General features: G+C 39.7%; 1 protein-coding gene across 3 annotated transcripts in view; it reads left to right on the plus strand.

The window, feature by feature from the left end:
• LOC107749593 (T-lymphoma invasion and metastasis-inducing protein 2-like) overlaps positions 1–19,989 on the plus strand; it is a 93,550-nt gene extending 73,561 nt beyond the window's left edge. For all 3 annotated transcript variants that reach the window (XM_016564763.1, XM_016564764.1, XM_016564765.1), the window contains 12 exons: positions 10,653–10,838; positions 13,730–13,798; positions 14,367–14,492; positions 15,492–15,600; positions 16,612–16,791; positions 17,465–17,583; positions 17,686–17,794; positions 18,091–18,149; positions 18,447–18,543; positions 18,650–18,731; positions 18,822–18,979; positions 19,353–19,989. In XM_016564763.1, coding sequence (XP_016420249.1) covers positions 10,653–10,838; positions 13,730–13,798; positions 14,367–14,492; positions 15,492–15,600; positions 16,612–16,791; positions 17,465–17,583; positions 17,686–17,794; positions 18,091–18,149; positions 18,447–18,543; positions 18,650–18,731; positions 18,822–18,979; positions 19,353–19,969 — 1,911 coding nt within the window. In that variant the 3' untranslated portion in view covers positions 19,970–19,989. The remainder of the gene's footprint in view (positions 1–10,652; positions 10,839–13,729; positions 13,799–14,366; positions 14,493–15,491; positions 15,601–16,611; positions 16,792–17,464; positions 17,584–17,685; positions 17,795–18,090; positions 18,150–18,446; positions 18,544–18,649; positions 18,732–18,821; positions 18,980–19,352) is intronic.
• The last annotated feature ends 201 nt before the right edge of the window (positions 19,990–20,190 follow it).

The following is a 20,190-nucleotide window of genomic DNA, read 5'->3' on the forward strand; positions in this document are numbered from 1 at the left end:
CATTCAAAATATTAGAGAAATATAGAAGCTCAATGCGGAGAAGATCTTGAATGGGTTAAAACCGAAACCAAGCCATTCACACAGAACGCATAAGTTAAAACAGTTTAAACTTTTAGAAAACACGTCACGAATTTGTGGAGGTTTATTCCTTTTCACTGCGTCTCATATGTTTTTAAATGCAGTCTGTGTGAATGGCGCTTCGGCTCTTTGGATTAAGCAATGCGTAAATACATGATGCTGTGTTTTGTTCAATTGTTTATGCAATTTACGAAATTATATTAGATTTTTATGAGTTAAGTTAGATGTAACGCACGTTTTTATAGAGTTACTTGCTAAATGCGCTGCATTATTTTGCTCATTGCGCCCTCCTGTGGCCTCGGGAGACAATTAGCCCTATACAATAAAGACCTATTCATTTTGCATATAAAACATTAGAAATTTGATATTTGTTTAATTTTTATTGTGTTTGATTGTTAAAACAAAAAATATTTGTTGTTTGTCTCAATAAATTGTGTTAATTATAAATACAGTGGTTAAATAAAAAAAAAATAAAAAAAATTCTATTGCTTTTTGTTTTAAAAAAGGTTATAAAAATTTCAATAATTATCGATACCGAATGATATGAAACATTATATCGTTGATAAATTTTTTAGCTATATCGCCCAGCCCTAATTTCTGGTTAATATTTTCAGGCAATTCTCTTTTCAGTATGTGTGGTAATGTTAGCCTTAGTGTTCACAGGCCATCCAGGAACGTTTCCATTGTGTTGATGTTATTGAAAGGCTAGGCTACTGGTAGTGTTTGCTAACTGTCTAAGCACTTCATTATGTTCTCTGGAAACTGCAGCGGGGTCATGCGAGGCAGCAATTGATATGCAGATTTCAGTGGGCAGCAGCAGTTTCAGTGTAGCGTCTATGTCCACAAAACCTGCTAGTGATCGATTTTTAGATCCTGTCAGAAAGCCCTAAGCTTTAAAAAATTTGAAAGTATTTTGGAAATGCTTGATTGTTGACTTGGAGATGGAAGAGGGAGACACGTCCGTCATGAGTTAAAGTGGAGCAAGAGTGTGAGTGTGACAAACCCAGAGCTGAAGACTAACTCAACAAACATGCCAACTTTCAGGGTGGGCAAGATTAGAAGGAAGGGCTGTTCTCTGGCCAGAAGGACCAAGTTCCAGGCCATAGCTGCCTGGAGGATACTTTATAGGCTGCTTTTCATGGTGAGTGTATTTATGGGTCAAAACAAGAGGATGGAGACAAAGCATCTCCAAGGTGTCTAGTGACCACTTGACTGCATTTCATTTTGAGCAGATCACTCTTGAAGTACTGATACTGACGTTTGAGAAGATCAACCCTCACATAAAAATACTGATCCTGAAGTAAGGGTACTTTTAATTATTAAAGGGGTTGTTTAATTAGGGGTTATTTATATGAATTGTTTTTTATTTAGCAAGTAAATTGTGTATTATAATGATTGATCATGTTCTTTAATTGTTAATAAATGAAAAACAACAAAATTGTCGCAATCTGAAAGTAGTCTGATCAATTAGAGATTGAGCCTATTTAATGTTAATAATTGCTTGCTAGTTTTTGTCAAATACATTTCCGGGTTACGGGCAGATGGAACACCAATTACCTTCATGTGTAAATAAGAGACCAACTCTATGATGCTTTTCTATTTCTATATTAACAGTGTATTTATTTATTTATTTAAAATGTTTGCATTATTTATGCATTTTAAAACATTGCTCAAAAATAATACCACAAACAATAGTTAGTACTGTAAAAGACACAATTTGTGTAGACTTTTCTCACAATTATATTTATTATTAAAATTCACTTTCTTTTCGGATCTCTTAATTTAACCTTCATTTAAAGGTGCAATACCAAAGATTTGGCTCTCTAGTGATGAGGTGTTACTCATGGATATCTTGCTACTTTAACTGTCAAGCAAAAAAAGCCAGCTCTTGATCTGTTTACACATGATGTTAAAACATGTTTTATTATGGGCTCATTCACTTTTCCTTTTTACTCTTCTCTGTAAAAGATTTCTTTGTTTTAACAATGAACGTTTCCACAGATGTTGCTTATTAGTTATGGTTACAAGCTGTCAGGACTATTAACACACTTCCCACCTGTTACGGAGTCAACAGCAATGACTGATACTTCAGCTCCTCCCACTCGTTCATAATCACCCAAATACTGATGCACTCCACCTGTCAACATCAATCAAGCCCAGTATAAAGCCACCATCACATCCCTCCCTCAGTGTCTGGTCTTGTTGTTCACATGTGTGCATCAACCTCCCTGGCTCCTTGCCTGATCTACTTACCTGTTCATCTTCAGTGTGCTTCGAGTGCTTAGCTCTCCGGGTCCATCACCACCTGCAAAGACACCAGTGTTATTCTGCTGCTAAGTCTATGCTCTAAACTCTCTGAGAATATCCATACCTGTGATCATCGCTTTCTCCTCTGCTGAATCCTCATTTGATGAACTCTGTTGAACTGTACTTTGTACAGTGTTGTTCTCCTCTGTTTGCTGACAGAAGACCAGACTAGACAAAATATGCAAAGCAACACTGAACCAAGCAATGATCGGAACCCTGATCTGTTTGCTGAGCTCGTCCAATCCATTCGTCAGTCACTTCTCTTGCTCAACACCTCTTCAACTCAATCTACATCCACCAGTCCCATGGCCCGTCCGGCGACATATTCCGGTGAGGCGGAGGAATGCGGTGGGTTCCTACTCCAGTGCTCCTTATTTTTTGAGATGCAACCTCAACTATTCCCCAGTGATCAGGCCAAGATCGCATACATCATCTCGCTCCTGTCTGGACGTGCTCTACAGTGGGCATGGTCTGTCTGGGATGCCCACGGCCCGATTACCAACTCCCTCACAGCCTTTGTTGCTCACTTCAAGGAAGTTTTTGGCCAAAGCACCAACAAACTATCAGTCAACGGTCAACTCTTCCGGTTGTGTCAAGGCCAATCTTCCGTGAATGATTACGCTCTCCAGTTCCACACTCTTGCAGCCACTAGTGGCTGGATCGAAGCAGCGCTCATCACCGCGTTCCGACAAGGGCTGAATGTTAACATCTGTCAACAAATGGCTATTTATGATGATGTTGTGGGGCTAGAGAACTTCATTCAGAGAGCGATACGCATCTCTCAACGCCTCACAGCATGCAATTTGGAAGTCCCTGTTGCATCTCCTCTGCCCACCTCACCTCCAGCACCAGAACCGATGCAGATTGATTCATACCATCTCACCCGTGCGGAGCGTCAATGGAGAGTTATTAATGGATTATGCTTGTACTGTGGAGCAGCAGGACATCTGATGTCGCTTTGCCCAGTTCGTCCACCACACCCAGCAGTGAGTACCCTACAATTGCAACCTATGATTGCACCATTATCACTCACTACCGTGTGGGTAACCTCTGCTCACCAATCTCTTTCAGCTCGAGCCCTCCTTGACTCGGGATCCTCCGGGAACTTCATCTCGCTGAATCTCTTACGACAATTAAACCTCAAGAGGAAAACCTGCTCTCAACCACTCAACATTCACACTATACTGGGAAAACCGCTGGGCAGAGGCAAGATCCTATACTGCTCCCCTACCATCATGCTCCGCATCGGCTGTCTGCATAGAGAATCTATCTCCTTTCTGGTGCTGGACGGTTCTACTGCCGATATCATCCTGGGACGCCCTTGGCTGACTCAACATTCCCCTCAAGTCAAGTGGAACACTGGTGAGATCCTCCAATGGAGTGATGAATGTTTTCAAAACTGCATGTTTCCTGTTCAGAAGTTAACTACATCTCCATCCTCATCCAAGAATAGTGAAGTGACCATCTGTTCCACGACTGTGGAGAGTCCAGAAACCTCTGAGATTCCACCTGACTACAGGACGTTCCAAGGTGTCTTCCAGCAGGCAGCAACGAAATTACCACCTCATCAGCCATGGGACCGCGCAATTGATCTGCTGCCTGGAGCCATGCTACCCAAGGGTAGAGTATACCCACTGTCCATCCCGGAACAGAAGGCCATGGAGTACTTTGAGGCTCTCAAACAAGAATTCGTCTGCCCTTCTACTTCACCATCAGCATCCAGTTTCTTTTTGGTCAGCAAGAACGACGGAGGCCATGCTTGAGGCCATGCATCGTCTACCATATCCTGAACTCACAAACTGTCAAATATCGCTACCCACGTCCTCTGGTCCCAGCCGCCCTGGAACATCTTGTCCAAACTGGACCTGCGTAGCGCTTACAACCTCATTCGGTTACATGAGGTTACTATGAATACCAGGTAATGACGTATGGTCTCTCCAACTCACCCTCTGTCTTCCAAGGATTCATGAAGGAGGTGTTCCGGGAGTTCCATCATCGGTTCATCGTCGTATGCATTGATATCCTCATCTACTCCCAGAACCTGGCCAAACATCGCTACCGTGTGAAGCAGGTCCTACTGAAATTGAGAGAACACCATCTGTACCTTAAACTGGAGAAGTGTGAGTTCCACCATGACACCATCCAATTTCTAGGTTACATCGACTATCAAGGCATTCACATGGACCAGAGGAAGGTACAAGCTGTCAAGGACTGGCCTCAACCTACCACCATCAAAGAACTCCAAAGTTTCCTGGGCTTTTCCAATTTCTACCGCCATTTCATCGCCAAATTCAGCCAGATCTGTGTACCTCTCACCTCACTGTTAAAGAATAAGCCCAAGTCTCCATCCTGGACTCCCAACGCCATCAATGCCTTCCAGCAACTCAAGGATGCCTTTTACACTGCTCCTACCCTATTTCATCCAGATTCAAAACCCCCTTTCGTCATCAAAGTGTATGCTTCAACAGTAGGGATGGGAGCGGTAATGTTACAATGTCACAGACAGCCTCCTACACTCCATGTGCCTTCTGCTCTAGGAAGTTATCCCCGGCAGAGCAGAGCTACGACTTCGGCAACAGGGAGCTTTTGGAAATCAAGCTTGCTCTAGAGGAGTGGCAACTCTGGCTGAAGGGAGCTAACCACCCGGTTGAAGTCATCACTGATCATCATAATCTGAAATATCATAGAGATGCTAAAAGACTCAACCCTCGAAAGGCCTGCTGGGAACTTTTCTTCACCGGCTTTTATCGCTTTCACCATCATCGCTTTCTCCTATGCTGAAACCTCATTTAATAAATTTTAATAATTTTGCTTAATTTGCTCAATTGATTTTTATTCAATATACTGTAGTTCACCTTTAACCAATTTGAATTCTCACTAAAGACTAGCTGATCCTGAAGTTTTTCAATTTGAACATGTCTGTAAATGGTAAATCTTAGTGGGTGAGTTACTTTGTAAATAGTTAATCCATTTTCACTCATTTTGACCTGTTCAGGTAGACTTGAGGGCCATTAACAAACATAAGCAGCCATTGACACAGTAATGAGTCGATCATAGTTCAGCAGAGGCACCTGCCTCATCACATGATGTTTTACCTGTATTTTTGTCGTAATGCCCTTCTCGTTCAAGGCATACTTAGCTTAATATGAACACCGTGAAACCAAGGGATATCAATGAGGTGCTGCGTCCCTCTAATACTTTATCCACTGTTAGACTGTGACCCTGTTTACATGCACTTCAGAAAATTGCTTATTCCAGGGTTGTTGCAGAAAGCAGCATTCTGAAACATGTAAACACATAAACCTTATTCCTTGGGCTGTTGAAGGGATTTAAGAGAAAGCAGTTTAAAACGGCTGTATGTTTCTACTGGAGAATGTAGCTTACATTTAAACACAAAAGTCGCATTCTTGTAGATTTTTTTTTTTAGAGTGTGCGTGTGTATTGAGAAGACAGGATATTATAGGAGAAGGGTTTTTGGAGGATGGGGCGAAACCTGCTTACTCGGCATGTTGCATGTATAAAAGGATTAATAGTGAACCTAACAGAGTGCATTTATCTTTTTTTTTCTTTTTTTGAGGATGCACTGCTTTCAGACCCTTTAATGATTGCATAGTAATGCATTTTTAAGATGCAGTGGACCCCACTTACAGCTATATTTAGTGTTGTCTATCACATTCAGATAACCTAAAACATATGTTAATATGGTATAAGTGGGTCCAATGTGTAATTCGGATCACACACTTGCACTGCCAAGCAGTTTCGCTCCTCTGCAAACAGTGAGCTGTGAACATTTTTTGTTAGATTGTCAGACTGAAGCTTTTTGACAGCTGGTATCACAGCACCGAAGGGCCCTTCTCATTCAAGGCATACTTAGCTTAATATGAACACCGTGAAACCAAGGGATATCAATGAGGTGCTGCGTCCCTCTGATACTTTATCCACTGTTAGACTGTGACCCTGTTTACATGCACTTCAGAAAATTGCTAGCACAATCACAAAACGAACATGATAAAAGTTTGTTTGTATGCTTTGTTAAAGATTTAAATCCAAAAGTATTGATGAATAAGTGATACATTGATCATAATGAATTAATTTATCAGGACTGAAAATTAGTCACACAGAAATAAAGCGGTATGAACATAGCCTACCTACTTATTCAGTCGAGTCAGTTATTTTAAAAGTCTTTAATGCTGGTGTTATAGCTGTTAACTTTATGAAAGGATCCGCAGAGCTGACGCTCTCCAGATGCGTAGAAACTCCGCCTTTGTTCATAACCAGTTCTCTAGCCCCAGCTGGCCCGCTTTGGCCCAAGGTTTTCGTCGGGCCAAAAAACCCGGGCCGTTGGCCCCGAGGAAGCACCGTGGAAACGCGACTGGCCCTGGCACGCACTAGCACGCCCACTTTTGGCCCGACAGTGGAAACGCGGCTATTCCGTCACATTTGCAGCTATTGCGTTCTCATTTACGTTTTTTTCTGAACAAATATGAAATAGTGACAAAAACATGACTGTACAGACTGTACATGTTAACCAGCTGTCACTTTTAAACTATTTAGAAGCTGCTGCTCTACACTTCTAAAATATCCTGATTTACAACCATGTCATCATGTGACAAAATCAGCATACACATAAGTTAAAGACAATGGCTGTACTGTGATTTTGGCTGTATTTACACGTAAAATGATCATCCAGAGAGAACGTTAGAGAGAGTGGTGTGCCTGTACCAGGAAAGCAAAACTTTGACTCTCAGAAAGTAGCTATGGTTCAAAAAGTTGCTAAATTTGTCACTAGTTGTCTGAAAAGTCGCTTAAGCCCAAAGTATACTGAGACAGTCCGCGCTCCATGCGTCTGATTGGCCATTGTGTTCACACACACAACAAACACATTTGACACTGTTCACAGAGCGCTGTCACACAAATACAGGAGCGTTTGAAAGCAGCTGTCTATGCTTGTGTGCATACAGTTCATACTACTTATACTTAATATCAGTGCATGTGTCCACACTGCATATTTAATGCAACCTACATGCTGAGGTTCAATTATATATCAGGTACACATGCCAAATTTTCTCAAGGAAAAAAATATCTTAACTAATACTGTAAAATATACATGGGATTCAGTTGGTACTACAGTACTATATTGAAGGTTAATACTGACTGGTTTTTTAGGCTATACAACTGCTTAAATTACACTTAATGAGGTTTTTATAATAAAAGTTACAAAACAATAAAATATTTCTACTTCAATTCGTTTTTTTTTAATATAAACATTTAAATGGTGGCTGTCAGAAAAAAATATAAATTAAACATTGAAGAACAGTAGAAGTTATAATATTATATGGTGCATAGATTTAGCAAAATGCCCCTCTCTACAGTTTATTTTTCTAGCTGACTAACGAGATTATGGTCTCCGAATATGTTTTTTTCTTAGGTAAATGTGACATAACGTGACATTGTTTACAAGCAGTTATATTGGCTTCTTTGCGCGGCTGAAACACTGATTGAGCGATTACATAAGACAGGATACGGATTGTAAAGTTGTACTCTTTCTTTTAGCTTACCTTCGGATGTTTAACCCTCTACCGCATGGTGTAGCCATATGGCAACATACGGCTATGTTGTGTTCATTTCCTTGCCACTGTCTCTTTAAGAGAACATTCTCGTTTTTTTGTTGGAAAGAGAAGACCTTAGTTTAGCCAATGATGTGCTTTGATTAAGTCACATGACATGCAGTTTTTTTTCTGTGGTGAGATTTCTGACAGACTGCGTCTCTTGTCAGTATTTGCTGAAAGCAAACTAAAACGTCAATAACAAACAAGGACCAGTCCGTGTCACTTCTACAAAAAAATCTAAAACATTACTGTTATGATGTTATGATGACATATTCACCACTCAAAAAAGTTTTTATAAAATTAGTTTTTGATAAATCATTCAAATGTATGTGTTGCCAAGCGGCAACACTGTGCAATATAAGTTTGATCAGTCTGATGATCTGAGGCGCTACAGCGATCTGTCACTGCACAATAAACAGCGCCAAAACGGCATTTATTGTTTGAATACTGCAATACAATGGACATAAATTGAAATCTGAGACTTTTTTTCATATTAAAAGTACCAAAGCACAATGCTTATTGCGATTTATTGGATGGGAGGTGCCCTTCTATGTTCCGTCCATTAACTAACTAAACAGGCTAGACTAATCGATTCTTGGGATTTAAGAATCGATATCGTTTCATAAAAATGAGAATCGATTAAAATCGAGATTTTTTACCCAGCCCTAATATATATGTTTACTTTTCACAACAGTGTTTTTGAGGCTCCTTAATCTCTGTTTAACTAATGGCTGAGAAGATGTCCTGGTAGCCCCAGTGTTTGCTTTGGGTGGTCCTTCTGTAGCTAAGCTGTCTGTCAGAAGATTGCAGCTGAGCTTACCTATTCCTCTTGCTCTCTCTCTCTCCTGACACAATAAACTGACTTTGAAGCTACTGAAGCACATGGTCTCTAGAGTGGCCGTGCTGTAATTAGTAAACCAAAGTGCAGAAGCAATCTGCTCGTTCCTTGCGAGATCCCATTTTCTCTTGCTGTTCTTCTGGCTGAGTCAATGACTCATTTCACATAAACACCACCTCACACACTCTTTGCAATGTAATGTGCTCTCTGTCTCTGTATATTGTCAATAGGACGCAAGTTAACATACATGTTGGGAAAAGGTGTTGAGTTTATATATTTTTGGAGCAGCAGGGTGCATGTGCTCTGTTCAATTTGGAGTCTGGCTTGCTGGTTTAAAGCCAGAAAAGGGCTTTGGTGTTGTTTTTGTCTCCTGTGGTCACAGATCTGTCCCTGACAGCTGTTTCACTTGTTCGCAGCTCTCTGAGAGCTGAAACCGAGATGCTGCAGCCTTTATTTTGAGACTTTCACTGTAAGCAATACCGCTGTTGGTATTGATGTACCACCTTAATAAGAATTTGGCTGGAAACCTTACTACTGTAAATGCTGACAGAGATGATCACATGAGATGTAACCCTTCAAATCGTCAGTGTCGTCAGTATTATTTTGAAAACCGATCACAATGTTTAAGAAGATGTGATGCAGCTATGTCTGTAGGGTGTAGGTCCAGCATAAATTATGTAATACTTGCACACATATATTATATGGACCAGTTATGTCACAATGAATCTGTGCGTATCATGTTCCAAGTTGTTTCTCCACAACAGCTAGAAAAAGCTTTCAAATATACGTTTTCCTAAAATGCACTAACAGCAGTGGAGGAATAAAGGGCTTTTATTTTTAGTGTAGATCCACTAAAAACTGCCATTTTCCCTTCATCCGTTTGTACAATACAGCATACATTTGTCACATTTTTGAGAAATTGCATGACATTTAATAGAATTCAGAGCTTAAAACATTTGCACATGATTGTTGTGTTCTTCTTGATATGTTTAATTTTTCCCCTTCAGTGCAGTAGTTTCTTGTCTATAAATGGAGATGTTTCTGTTTATGTTGTATGATGTTTATTCTTGCACATTAATTTTCATGAGTCGTATTTAATGCAGTTGCTAGTTCATTTTTTTGTAATTTATATATATATATATATATATATCTTATCAATATTTTTATGTGAGGATCGAGTCTCTTAATACAATGTCAGTATCGCAAGTGTACACCACGTCTTAGTTTACTGACATGCACGTTTGCTGACATTATAAATAAATATATGAAAAAAATTATATATTTTTATAAAAAACAAAACAACTAAAAATAACAACCAAAGTAGTGATGTGAAATACAATTGGAACTAAATGGAAATGTTTTAATAAGTTTATTATGTTTATTTATATATATTAATATTTTATTTATATGATTCTCACGTTGCACTATTACAGTAGCTGTACTGTAATGTCTATTGTCAGTTGGCTTTGGAGCATGTGAGTGACAGCAATACTTGGTGTGGATAGACCTTTAGAATAATTTTGTCAGTATATTATATTTAATCCATACACTGTAAAAAAACTCCAATAATCTGTTTTATTGTCATGTTTTACAACAAATCTCTATTTCAGTCTTTCTACTTAAAATGTCTTGATTAATTCAGTGTTACTTTTTGTTCCTTTATAATAGTGAAATTTTCTAGTAATTTCTGAAGGAAAATTAAAAATAGTAAATCCTATACCATTTTTTTTCTGTGTACTTTCTCTATTGTTTTCCTAAGCATTTGATGGATTGCTTGACATTGGTATTTATTGTAATTATTTTAAATGTGTCTCCTGCAGAGTGTGGATACAGTGTGCTCGCTGTACCACTCCTTCCAGGGCGGCTCTGGTCTGATGGAGGGCCAGGAGGAGCAAACAGGGCCAGAGGCCCCCATGCTCAGGCCCTGTCCACGTCATATGTCTGCCACAGAGAGACTACGCAAGGTCATCCAGGAATTAGTGAACACAGAGAAATCCTATGTAAAGGTGAGAACTGACTCTGTAATCCCCTATTAACATGCGGTCCGTTACGGGAAATTAAATTAAATTACTGGTTGATATGCCCTGATCTCAATAAAGTTTACACACGCTTTTGGTCCGTGAATTAGATCTCGCTCGGGACGCGCGCTGTCGGTGGAGGTTTGGCCAGGACCGGTTCCAGAATTAAATCCGTCCATTGCCAATCACTGCTATTTCGAGAGTGAATACCGCATAAATATGCGGATGCCATTCCCGAAACTTTGCAGGGTGTAGCCTGTGTGTCCGAAAAACGAAAGTTTCATACAAATTCTGAATGGATTATCACTAAAAAGCGTCACTCATCTTCGTTCATCACGATTTTACAAAGTTCCGTTATATGAAGCTCTCTAAACTACAAACTGAATCTCTTATTTACATCGTGTCTGCACTTAGTCATGAGATGATTCACGAGCGTGCAAAACTGCACTTAAAAACTGTGGCGCTTTCAGCAGTGAGTGAATTCTGACAAAACCTTTCTGATTGGCCAATGCGTTCAAGAAATCAACAGATATGTCTGTGATTTTTTACATTGCTCAACGCTGCAAAAACACGTTGAGGGTATTTAGCGCTTGGCTAAGCGCTCCAATTGCAGCGGGGCCGAGATCAGGGATTCCATGACTAACAATTGGGCGTCAGGGAGGTGTCTGATTATTCCAGCGCTCTGTGATTTGTGGGAGGGGGGAACAGTGCCATCCCAGAGTCCTGTGCTGGAGCCATTTGTCTGTGATATGCTGCATCGGCACTGGCAGACCGTTATAAATCAGCCTAATGAGAATATTCAGGTTGATGCACAAACAGTTCCCAAACCTGCACTATGTGCTGTGGCCATGGTATGGCATCAGTAGACTGCTTGTGCATCAACCTGAATATTCTCTCAAACGGCTTTGGCTGTTTAGACCTATCTTCAACAGGAATTTCCCTGATTAATGGCTTCGCTTTACACCTTCACATTTATTTACAAAATAATTAGTGATGCACCGAAATTTCGGCAACCGAAAATATGAAAATGAATTTTGGAGAGGCAAAATCATTGAACCGAAACAGTGACGGTGACATTTCAGACTGCCGCCTTCTCTGATGGCGCATTCAGACTCTGTCAGTGTCTATTTCGTGCCCACAGAGTTAAGCTACAACAGGTAAACATGACAGCTGTGTGGACACTAGCTGGACCAACAATATCGATTTCTTTTGATGAACTGGGATCTTTTAGTCTATGCTGTTCATGTGTGTTCAAGCAGCATGTGAACTGATCATCTCTTCCTCTTTATTGCTAATTAAAGCGTGAAATAAACATGAATGAACATCAGCAGGAAACCCTACAACTTTTTGAAATGTATCACTTCTGATGTAATCACTCAATCAGTGTTTGTACCATGGAAAGACATCAGTAAAACAGCCTGTAAACAATGTCAATGTCAAAGGAAAGCCATACAATGTCCATATATTTTGTTAGTAATTATATCATTAAAAAGTTTACATAGAGACTGCCTTATGTGCAATTTAAAAGTTTATATGCAACTTTTTATTTGAGTGTTGATTATTAAATTATTGTGATTAATTGATTATTAAATAAACTTTATTCGGTTTCAGATTTTGGCTAAATGAAAGCTTATTTTCATTTTCGGTGTTTCAGTAAAAAAAAACAAAAAAATTCTCTGCATCACTAACAATTTGACTGTGTCTTAGGTAGGGGTTGGAGTCATTACACACTCAATTTAGAGAATCATAAAAGAGTTACAAAATTTCACAATGTCAGAACTTAATACTTGAAGGAGAAAGTAGGGGTGCAAAAAAATGTTATACACCTTTTACATGTAAATTGAAACAAGTGACCTTGTTTCATTTTTTGCTCTGACTAGGCCATGCAAGGACATTCACCTTTTTCTCTTTCAACCACTGTGTGCTCAGATTTGCTGTGTGCTTTGGGTCATTGTTATGTTGGAAGGTAAACCCCATCCATTTTTCCTTCTATCCTGACAAGTGCTCCAGTCCCTGCTGCAGAGAAACACCCCATAACAGGATATTACCACCTCCATGCTTTACTTTAGGAATGCTGTTATCTGGATGATGAGCTGTATTGGATTTCCGCCAGACATATCATTTGGTGCTGAGGCCAAATAATTCAATTTTAGTCTCATCTGCCTCTAGACTTCACTGTGCTTATAGGCATTGATAAAGCCTTTAAAAAAATGTTGTATCTATCTACTGACTTGTGCCTATCCACAACTTTTTTCCGGAGATCTTTTGCCAGTGCTTTGCCACCCATAGTTGATAGTTTGCTTCAGTTGCACTACCAAGGACTGAAATGCTCCAGGAAAGCTCTTTTCATGCTGAGCTGATCACAGTTGAAAGTCAAATTGCTTTATGTGCCATTGAGAAGGTGATTAGCTACACCTGAGTTTACAAAACATTTTTAGGAGGTGGTGATCCTTTTTCCAAATCAGTGATTCTGGTTTAAATTTTTTTCTGACATGTTGGTGTTCTATCTTTCATTTGGATGTTATAAGTTGCACTGAGTAAATACAGCTGGATAAAACAAAAATGTCCGTCTTCATTTCAGGCTGAAAAGCAACAAAATGTGATTATTTTAAAGGGGGGTGATTATTTTCTATACCCACTGTATATTAATTAGTGCAGGTAAAACTTCTATGCAAGGACAGCTTTAGTCTTGTTCCTGATGTTTTAATTTAGTGTTTTACATTTTTAATTACCTTACTGTTTTTGTTTTTCAGATCTTGTATAAGGATAAAGTATTACCCCCAAAAAAGGTTTTATGTAGTGAAACAATTCTGGAGATGTGAAAAGCTAATTCTAACAGAGCTCATGGTGTAATATTGTGCTCTGTTTCTTTTATACAGGACCTGAACTGCCTGTTTGAAATTTACCTGAAGCCCCTGCAAAAGGAGACCTTTCTCACCCAAGACGAGGTAAAGCCAAACCCCATACTGGAGCTTGTTTCAAGGGGTCAGTGTTGGATTGAGTTGTCACAGATTGCACAGTCATTCATTGCAGTGATGCATCTTGGCTCATTTGCCACAAGCTTGCATGTCCCCACTAACGTGACTGATGCTAAAGACTTGCACATTCAACTAGCCAGTTTTCAGACTGCTGCCTGGTGAACTGGATATGACCCTGACAAGACTCAGGATGTCCCTGTGGAAACATCAGTCAATATGTGCTGAGAAGTGTACTCTCATATTAAATCCCCGTTAATGGACACTTTAGCATGCCCTTGCCCAAATTAGACAAGGACTAAACATAAAATGGCTTTAACGCTGCTTCTTAAGTTACTAGTGACCATGTGAGTGGCAATAAAAATGTAGCCAGGGGTCTGCGATAGAAGAAGCTAGCACAACTGATATAAAATCTGCAGATTTCATTCAGATAATAAAGTTGTAGCTTGCATGCTTTTTTTGTTTGTTTTTCATAAATTCTTCTTCTTCTTTTTGTTTTTTTGAAAGTTCTGTTTAATGGTTGTGGGTTTTCTTTGCCTAGATGGAAAGTCTATTTGGTAGCCTTCCAGAGATGCTGGACTTCCAGAAAGTTTTCCTGCAGACCCTGGAGGAGAAGATTAGTTCCTTCCCCAACTTCAACACGCTTGAGACCCCTGTACAATTCAAGGTGGACATGCCAAATGCATTAATTTCTTCATTAATACTCTCATTTGTAATATATAAGACATACACAGCATTTTAGTAGAGAGCTCTCAGTTTTGAGAATAATTTAGCTTTTTTTCAAGTTAAAGGAATAGTTATGATATGTATGTAATAATGTGCTCCATATGACCAAATGATTTGAAAGCCATTTTTTTTATGAGGAACAGACCAGAGTTCTACAGAACTACAAAAAAAAACTTAATTGTTAATGGAAATAAAGGTGAAAGAAACTACTTAAACTAATAAGTTGAAGTTGAAGCACTAAAAATAATAATAAGCTACTAATTAATGGAAATAATAACTAAAACAGTCAAAAAATATTTAAAAAGTAATAAAATGGCAAAAGCACATAACAAAATTACTTCTAATATTAATTCAATAATCTAATGATATTAATAAAAATTATAATATTATATAAATAATACTAAAATAACACTGGGGGTAGACACAAAATAGTTACATTTGTTACAAAATGAATGCAACTATTAGTTACAAAATGTGATTATTTACAAACTTGAAAATCCATTGTTTCACATGCCGCAGTTTGAATATGGGCAAATGTCAATTAGATTTGTGCAGTAAAGTGGAAGGCAAGATTTTCATGTAATAACAGCTTAAAAATTGGTACAACTTGGGGTACAACTTGGTACAACAAGCATGAGTCATATGGACTGACTGATTTTTGTCAGTTTTGTATGGTTTCAATATGCTAAAGAGCAGCTTGAGAATATTCGCTGTGAAATATCTCCTTTTGTGTTCCATGGAAGAAAATCAAACAGGTTTGGAATGACATAAAGCGTTGAGTAACTGATTACATTTTCATTGATTTCATTGCTGTGTGAACGGTTCCTTAAAGGGAGTCAGACTCAGATGAAAGACTTCAGACTCATATTAAATTATTTTGTGTCATGCTCACTTCTTCATTCTTGATGCATCATTGCTGTCTTTATTTTCCCTTATCCAGAAGCTGCTCTTCTCATTGGGTGGTTCGTTTTTGTATTACGCAGAGCACTTCAAGCTTTACAGTGGCTTTTGCGCCAACCATATTAAAGTGCAGAAGGTTCTGGAACGAGGTACAGCTCAACACATTACACCTCAATCACATCATCTTTGAGCAATAAAATAATAGATTATTACTATTACATGTTGAATAATTTAGCTAATTTAATGACTCTCATTCTGTATGGGGTACTTCTGAAATGTTTTAGGCAGTCACAACACTAGGACCCGTTGTTGGTTTATCTTTTCATTATATCCTAACGAGTTTTAGTGATTAGCCACTATAAATTTTGAATATAATTTATGTGTGAAACATGAACCTGATTTGTCATCTTGGGCAAACTGCCCAGTAAGAAATGAATGAGGGGCTGCCCTGCCCACATTTAAAGTGGAAAACTGTACCTCGGCCTCCTTTTTAATTCGTCCCATTACAAGAGGAGAGCAACCCTCAGAGCAGCCCCAGCACTTTAATGGCTATAAGAAACAACACGCTCTGTTTAACCACTGCGGGGTAAGGACATGAAACGTGGCGCTTGCACTACAGATGAAACAACAGGAGTGTGTGTAGCCGTCTGTCAGCGGTGCTTGTAATTATATATTCTCACACACTGCTTCTGTTGTGCCAAGGTTTCCGTTTGCAAAGCGAAAACGACTTTTTGTGTCAACTTGTTAATTGCTTCCTGAAGTGTCAATCCATCTGGGGCGAGGAGTGCCTCAATTACTGCTCTAATAGCTCCTCTTGATTTGAACGACAATGCGGGTGATAAATTTATCATTCTGCGTGCTGTAGAGGTGGTGGCGGGTTAACTCTTCTCACAAACTCCTGCCAAAACATTAATTTCATCGAAGGTACGATCTAAATCCTTGATACTCACCTTGGTGGTGTTCATTGTCTGCAGTGTTGCATTTATACTGCAGTGGTTCTAACGAGGTGTCAGAGAGCCTGTGCTGCCTCCTTGTGGATAGATTTTGTGCCCTGTGTGCATTGCCTAAAGCCATTTACCTGCAGCGGCCATTGAAAAAAAAAAAGTTATTTCTAGCTCAGTGGGTGGCGCTGGCATTTATGGTTTTTCTTTTCTCTTCAGCTAAAACAGATCGATCCTTTAAGGAGTTCCTCGATGCAAGGAATCCAACCAAGCAGCACTCAACCACACTAGAGTCCTACCTAATCAAACCGGTGCAAAGAGTACTGAAATACCCCCTGCTGCTCCGCGAGCTGGTGTCTCTAACGGACACGGACAGTGAGGAACACTACCACCTCACAGGTACATCACACGTACAGACACACACACACAGCAGGTCGAGAGATGTCTGGTTGTGTTTTTGTGGGTGGGTTATTGAGAATTAAAAAAAGAGTTTATACAAGATATTTTCACAAAATCCCAAAGCTGCCCATTTACGTATTATGAAAGCATGTTGTGACCAAGCGGCAACCTCCCGCTCTTTCTCGTGATGCCAACAAGGAAGTGACTTAAACTGTAATTCATCAACTGGCCGCTAGAGGCTGGCTGCAAAAGGGAGTCAATCCCATAGACTCCCCATGTTAAAATGCCCAACTTTACAGCAGAAAAAAACATGTTTACAGCCTGGTTCAAAAAATGATTTTGGTTTATATAGCTAATTTTGCCCTTCATGACAACTGTGAGGGGGGTGAATATCGTGGAAATCGCTCAAAATAACATTTATTGTGTTCTGCAGAAAGGTTTGAATGACAAGGATAAGTAAACGATGAAAAATTACATTTTTGTGTGATCTAAACACAGGCGTATTACAGAATTATTCCCAATAATGTTACTAAGGTCTGATAAGGTTTTTTTCCCCCAGCATTCCGACTCCAGTTTGCGTTCACACAGTAATTCTGACTGCAATTTGACAGCTATTTTTAGACATCAGATTCCATAATGAATTACCTCAAGACCGTCTTTTTTCTTATTACAGAGGCACTTAAAGAAATGGCAAAAGTTGCAAGCCACATAAATGAAATGCAGAAGCTCTATGAAGACTACGGTGCAGTATTTGACCAGCTGGTAGCAGAGCAGAGTGGCACTGAGAAAGAGGTGCATATACAGTCTGAACGCATCAGGGTAATCCCCTTATTTAACTGGATATTCAATCATCATCTGTCTCTCTCTTCCTTTTTTCTCTTTCCTCTGTCTCAGGTCACAGAGATTTCTATGGGACAATTCCTCATTCATTCCTCAGTGATCTGGCTCAACCCGTTCCCATCGCTGGGCCGTATGAAAAAGGATCCTGATTTAAATGTTTTTGGTGAGGCTCTGGTCTTTTTCCATGATTTTTATATAAAGCATATTTCCCATGAAACCTTATTCTTATATTTTCATGTGCCAAAATAAATGTTTTATACCTTAATATATTAAATAAATGATGTAAATATTAAGATTTATTTTGTCATGCAACACGCAGCTGATCTGTGAAAGTATGTTGGGCTTGTTTCAGATATATGGCAGCAGTTCTGCAGCTCCAAAGACAAATAATTCTGTCGTTTTCTAAAATTAACATACTGTATCTGCTTGACTCATACAATCTCTGATTTGTCTTATTAGTTTTTAAGAGAGCTGTGATACTGTTGTACAGGGAGAACAACAAAGTGAGAAAGAAGATGGTAAGTCTTGTTTTCACTTTTGGTCTAATTACTTAGCAGTTCCTTAATGGGGTCACTTTATTTTATCATTTCATTTTTGTCCCTGCATTACATTGTGACAAGTTCAGAAAACAATCCTAAATATAAATATGGGCAGTCATGTGTTAACATATTCAACTTCCAAATTTTTGGAACAAAATGTTTTTAGAGATTACTTTTCATAAATGGTGTTTTGACATACATTACATTTACATAATACAGTTTTAATATTTTTAAAATACAAAATAAGTCTTTTTATATCATGCTTTTGTTTGCTAGCCAACTTCAAAATCAGCCCATGGAGAGCAGGATCCATTCAAATTTCGCTGGCTCATTCCCCTGTCAGCACTACAAGTTAAACTGGGAAATGCAGTGGGTAAGAGACTCATCTGGCTTGTTTGAGCTCATAGAGGCAGTAGTAATGAACAGTAATTTCCACATGTACAAATAATCAACCTTTTGTGTTTTCATGCTGTCTGAAGGCACAGACTGCATCTGGGAGCTCATCCACACCAAATCACAGAAAGAGGGCAGGCCTGAGACAGTGTTCCAGTTGTGTAGCAGGTTGGAATTGCCTACTTGGCCATTTAAAAACTTAGTGTCCCATTTTATTCCATACGGATTTTAACATTTCACATTTTCTCTCATTTGCAGTACCCCAGAATGCAAAGGGAATATCATCAAGGTGATTCGCTCTATCCTGCGGGAGAACTTGCGTCGAAACATGCAAAGAGTTGAACAACAGCCTGAGAGAACATGTAAAAAGCGACTAACTCCCCTTCGAAAAACTCTGCCAGCTTCTGCTAAGCTAGGTCAGTGTGATCTCCCCTTTATGTACAAGTCTGGAATACAATGGAAGTGGCCAACATTGAGATGCGTCACATTGTGATGCGTGGAAGTGTTGAAGCTGCACATTACTTACCACGCAACATTCAGCTATAATCTCGAGACTAGACTTCCAAGGGAAATTCATTGGTTAAAAAACGGTCATAGCAATCCATTCACTCTAAAGTGTCAAAACAAAGTGATTTGAGTTGCTGTGCAGCAAGTTAAGAATAGAAATAGGGTGTCTGTCAAGTACCCAGGTGTCTGTCAATGCAGTGTTTCATCAGAGATGCTGTACATCAACAATACATCTTATACAAGATCTTAACATTTATGACTGCGTTCATTTGTGCCCCACAGGTTCTTCCCGAGCCTTTTTGCTCTCCAAGCAGCCTTCAAATGACCGTTCCAACCCCAACAATGATCCTCTGGGGCTGTCTCTACCAGATTCAGATTCAGCCAGTGTAAGCAGTGGAACCATCAGCAGTGCCAGCGCTCACCTGGATCAGCCGTCTCGCCCGCAGCAGAGCGGCTTCAAAGAATCCAACATCATCAATGATGAGGACAATGAGACCAATGACCAGCAGTGGCAAGACTGTCCCAGTGCAATCGAGGCCCAGTTCTGCAGGCTTCGGCTGACCGAGGAGGCCTCCCAGGCATCTGCTCCCCATGTGCATCCAGAGAGCGAAGAAGTGGACACTCCAGAAAGGCAGTCTGCTATAAAGCGAGCTCACTTCAGCGCGCTAAAACGCAAGCCTGGCAGAGGCACGAGTAGCCTCAGACGCAGCCAGGTGGCCCTACTGAACATGCGTCGACATAGCCACACTTTGGACATGCAGACAGAGACAATGGCAAATAGCGTGGACCTTAACTCGCTACTGGAGAAGGAGTTCAGTGTGCAGAGCCTGACCTCTGTTGTCAATGAGGACTTCTTCTATGACAGCACCGCGGAAGCAAAAAACGGGACTACTTCATAGTGTCTATCACCTGGCCACCAGAACAAAGCTTAGCATGGCTTCAGAGCCTATATGTTTGACCTGGTGTTGAGCCACATTATCGCATGCAGCCTTTCTAAAGTTATTAGCCAATTCAGGGAAGCAACTTTTGTGGAACCACAGTTTGACAGACCTTCATTCAAAATGGTGTTAAGCGTTTCATAATTCTCCATGATCCACAGCACTAATTTACTGAACTGGCC

This window comes from Sinocyclocheilus rhinocerous, unplaced genomic scaffold, assembly GCF_001515625.1.
Source record: "Sinocyclocheilus rhinocerous isolate Xijiao unplaced genomic scaffold, SAMN03320098_v1.1 scaffold2817, whole genome shotgun sequence".
Lineage (NCBI taxonomy): Eukaryota > Metazoa > Chordata > Actinopteri > Cypriniformes > Cyprinidae > Sinocyclocheilus > Sinocyclocheilus rhinocerous.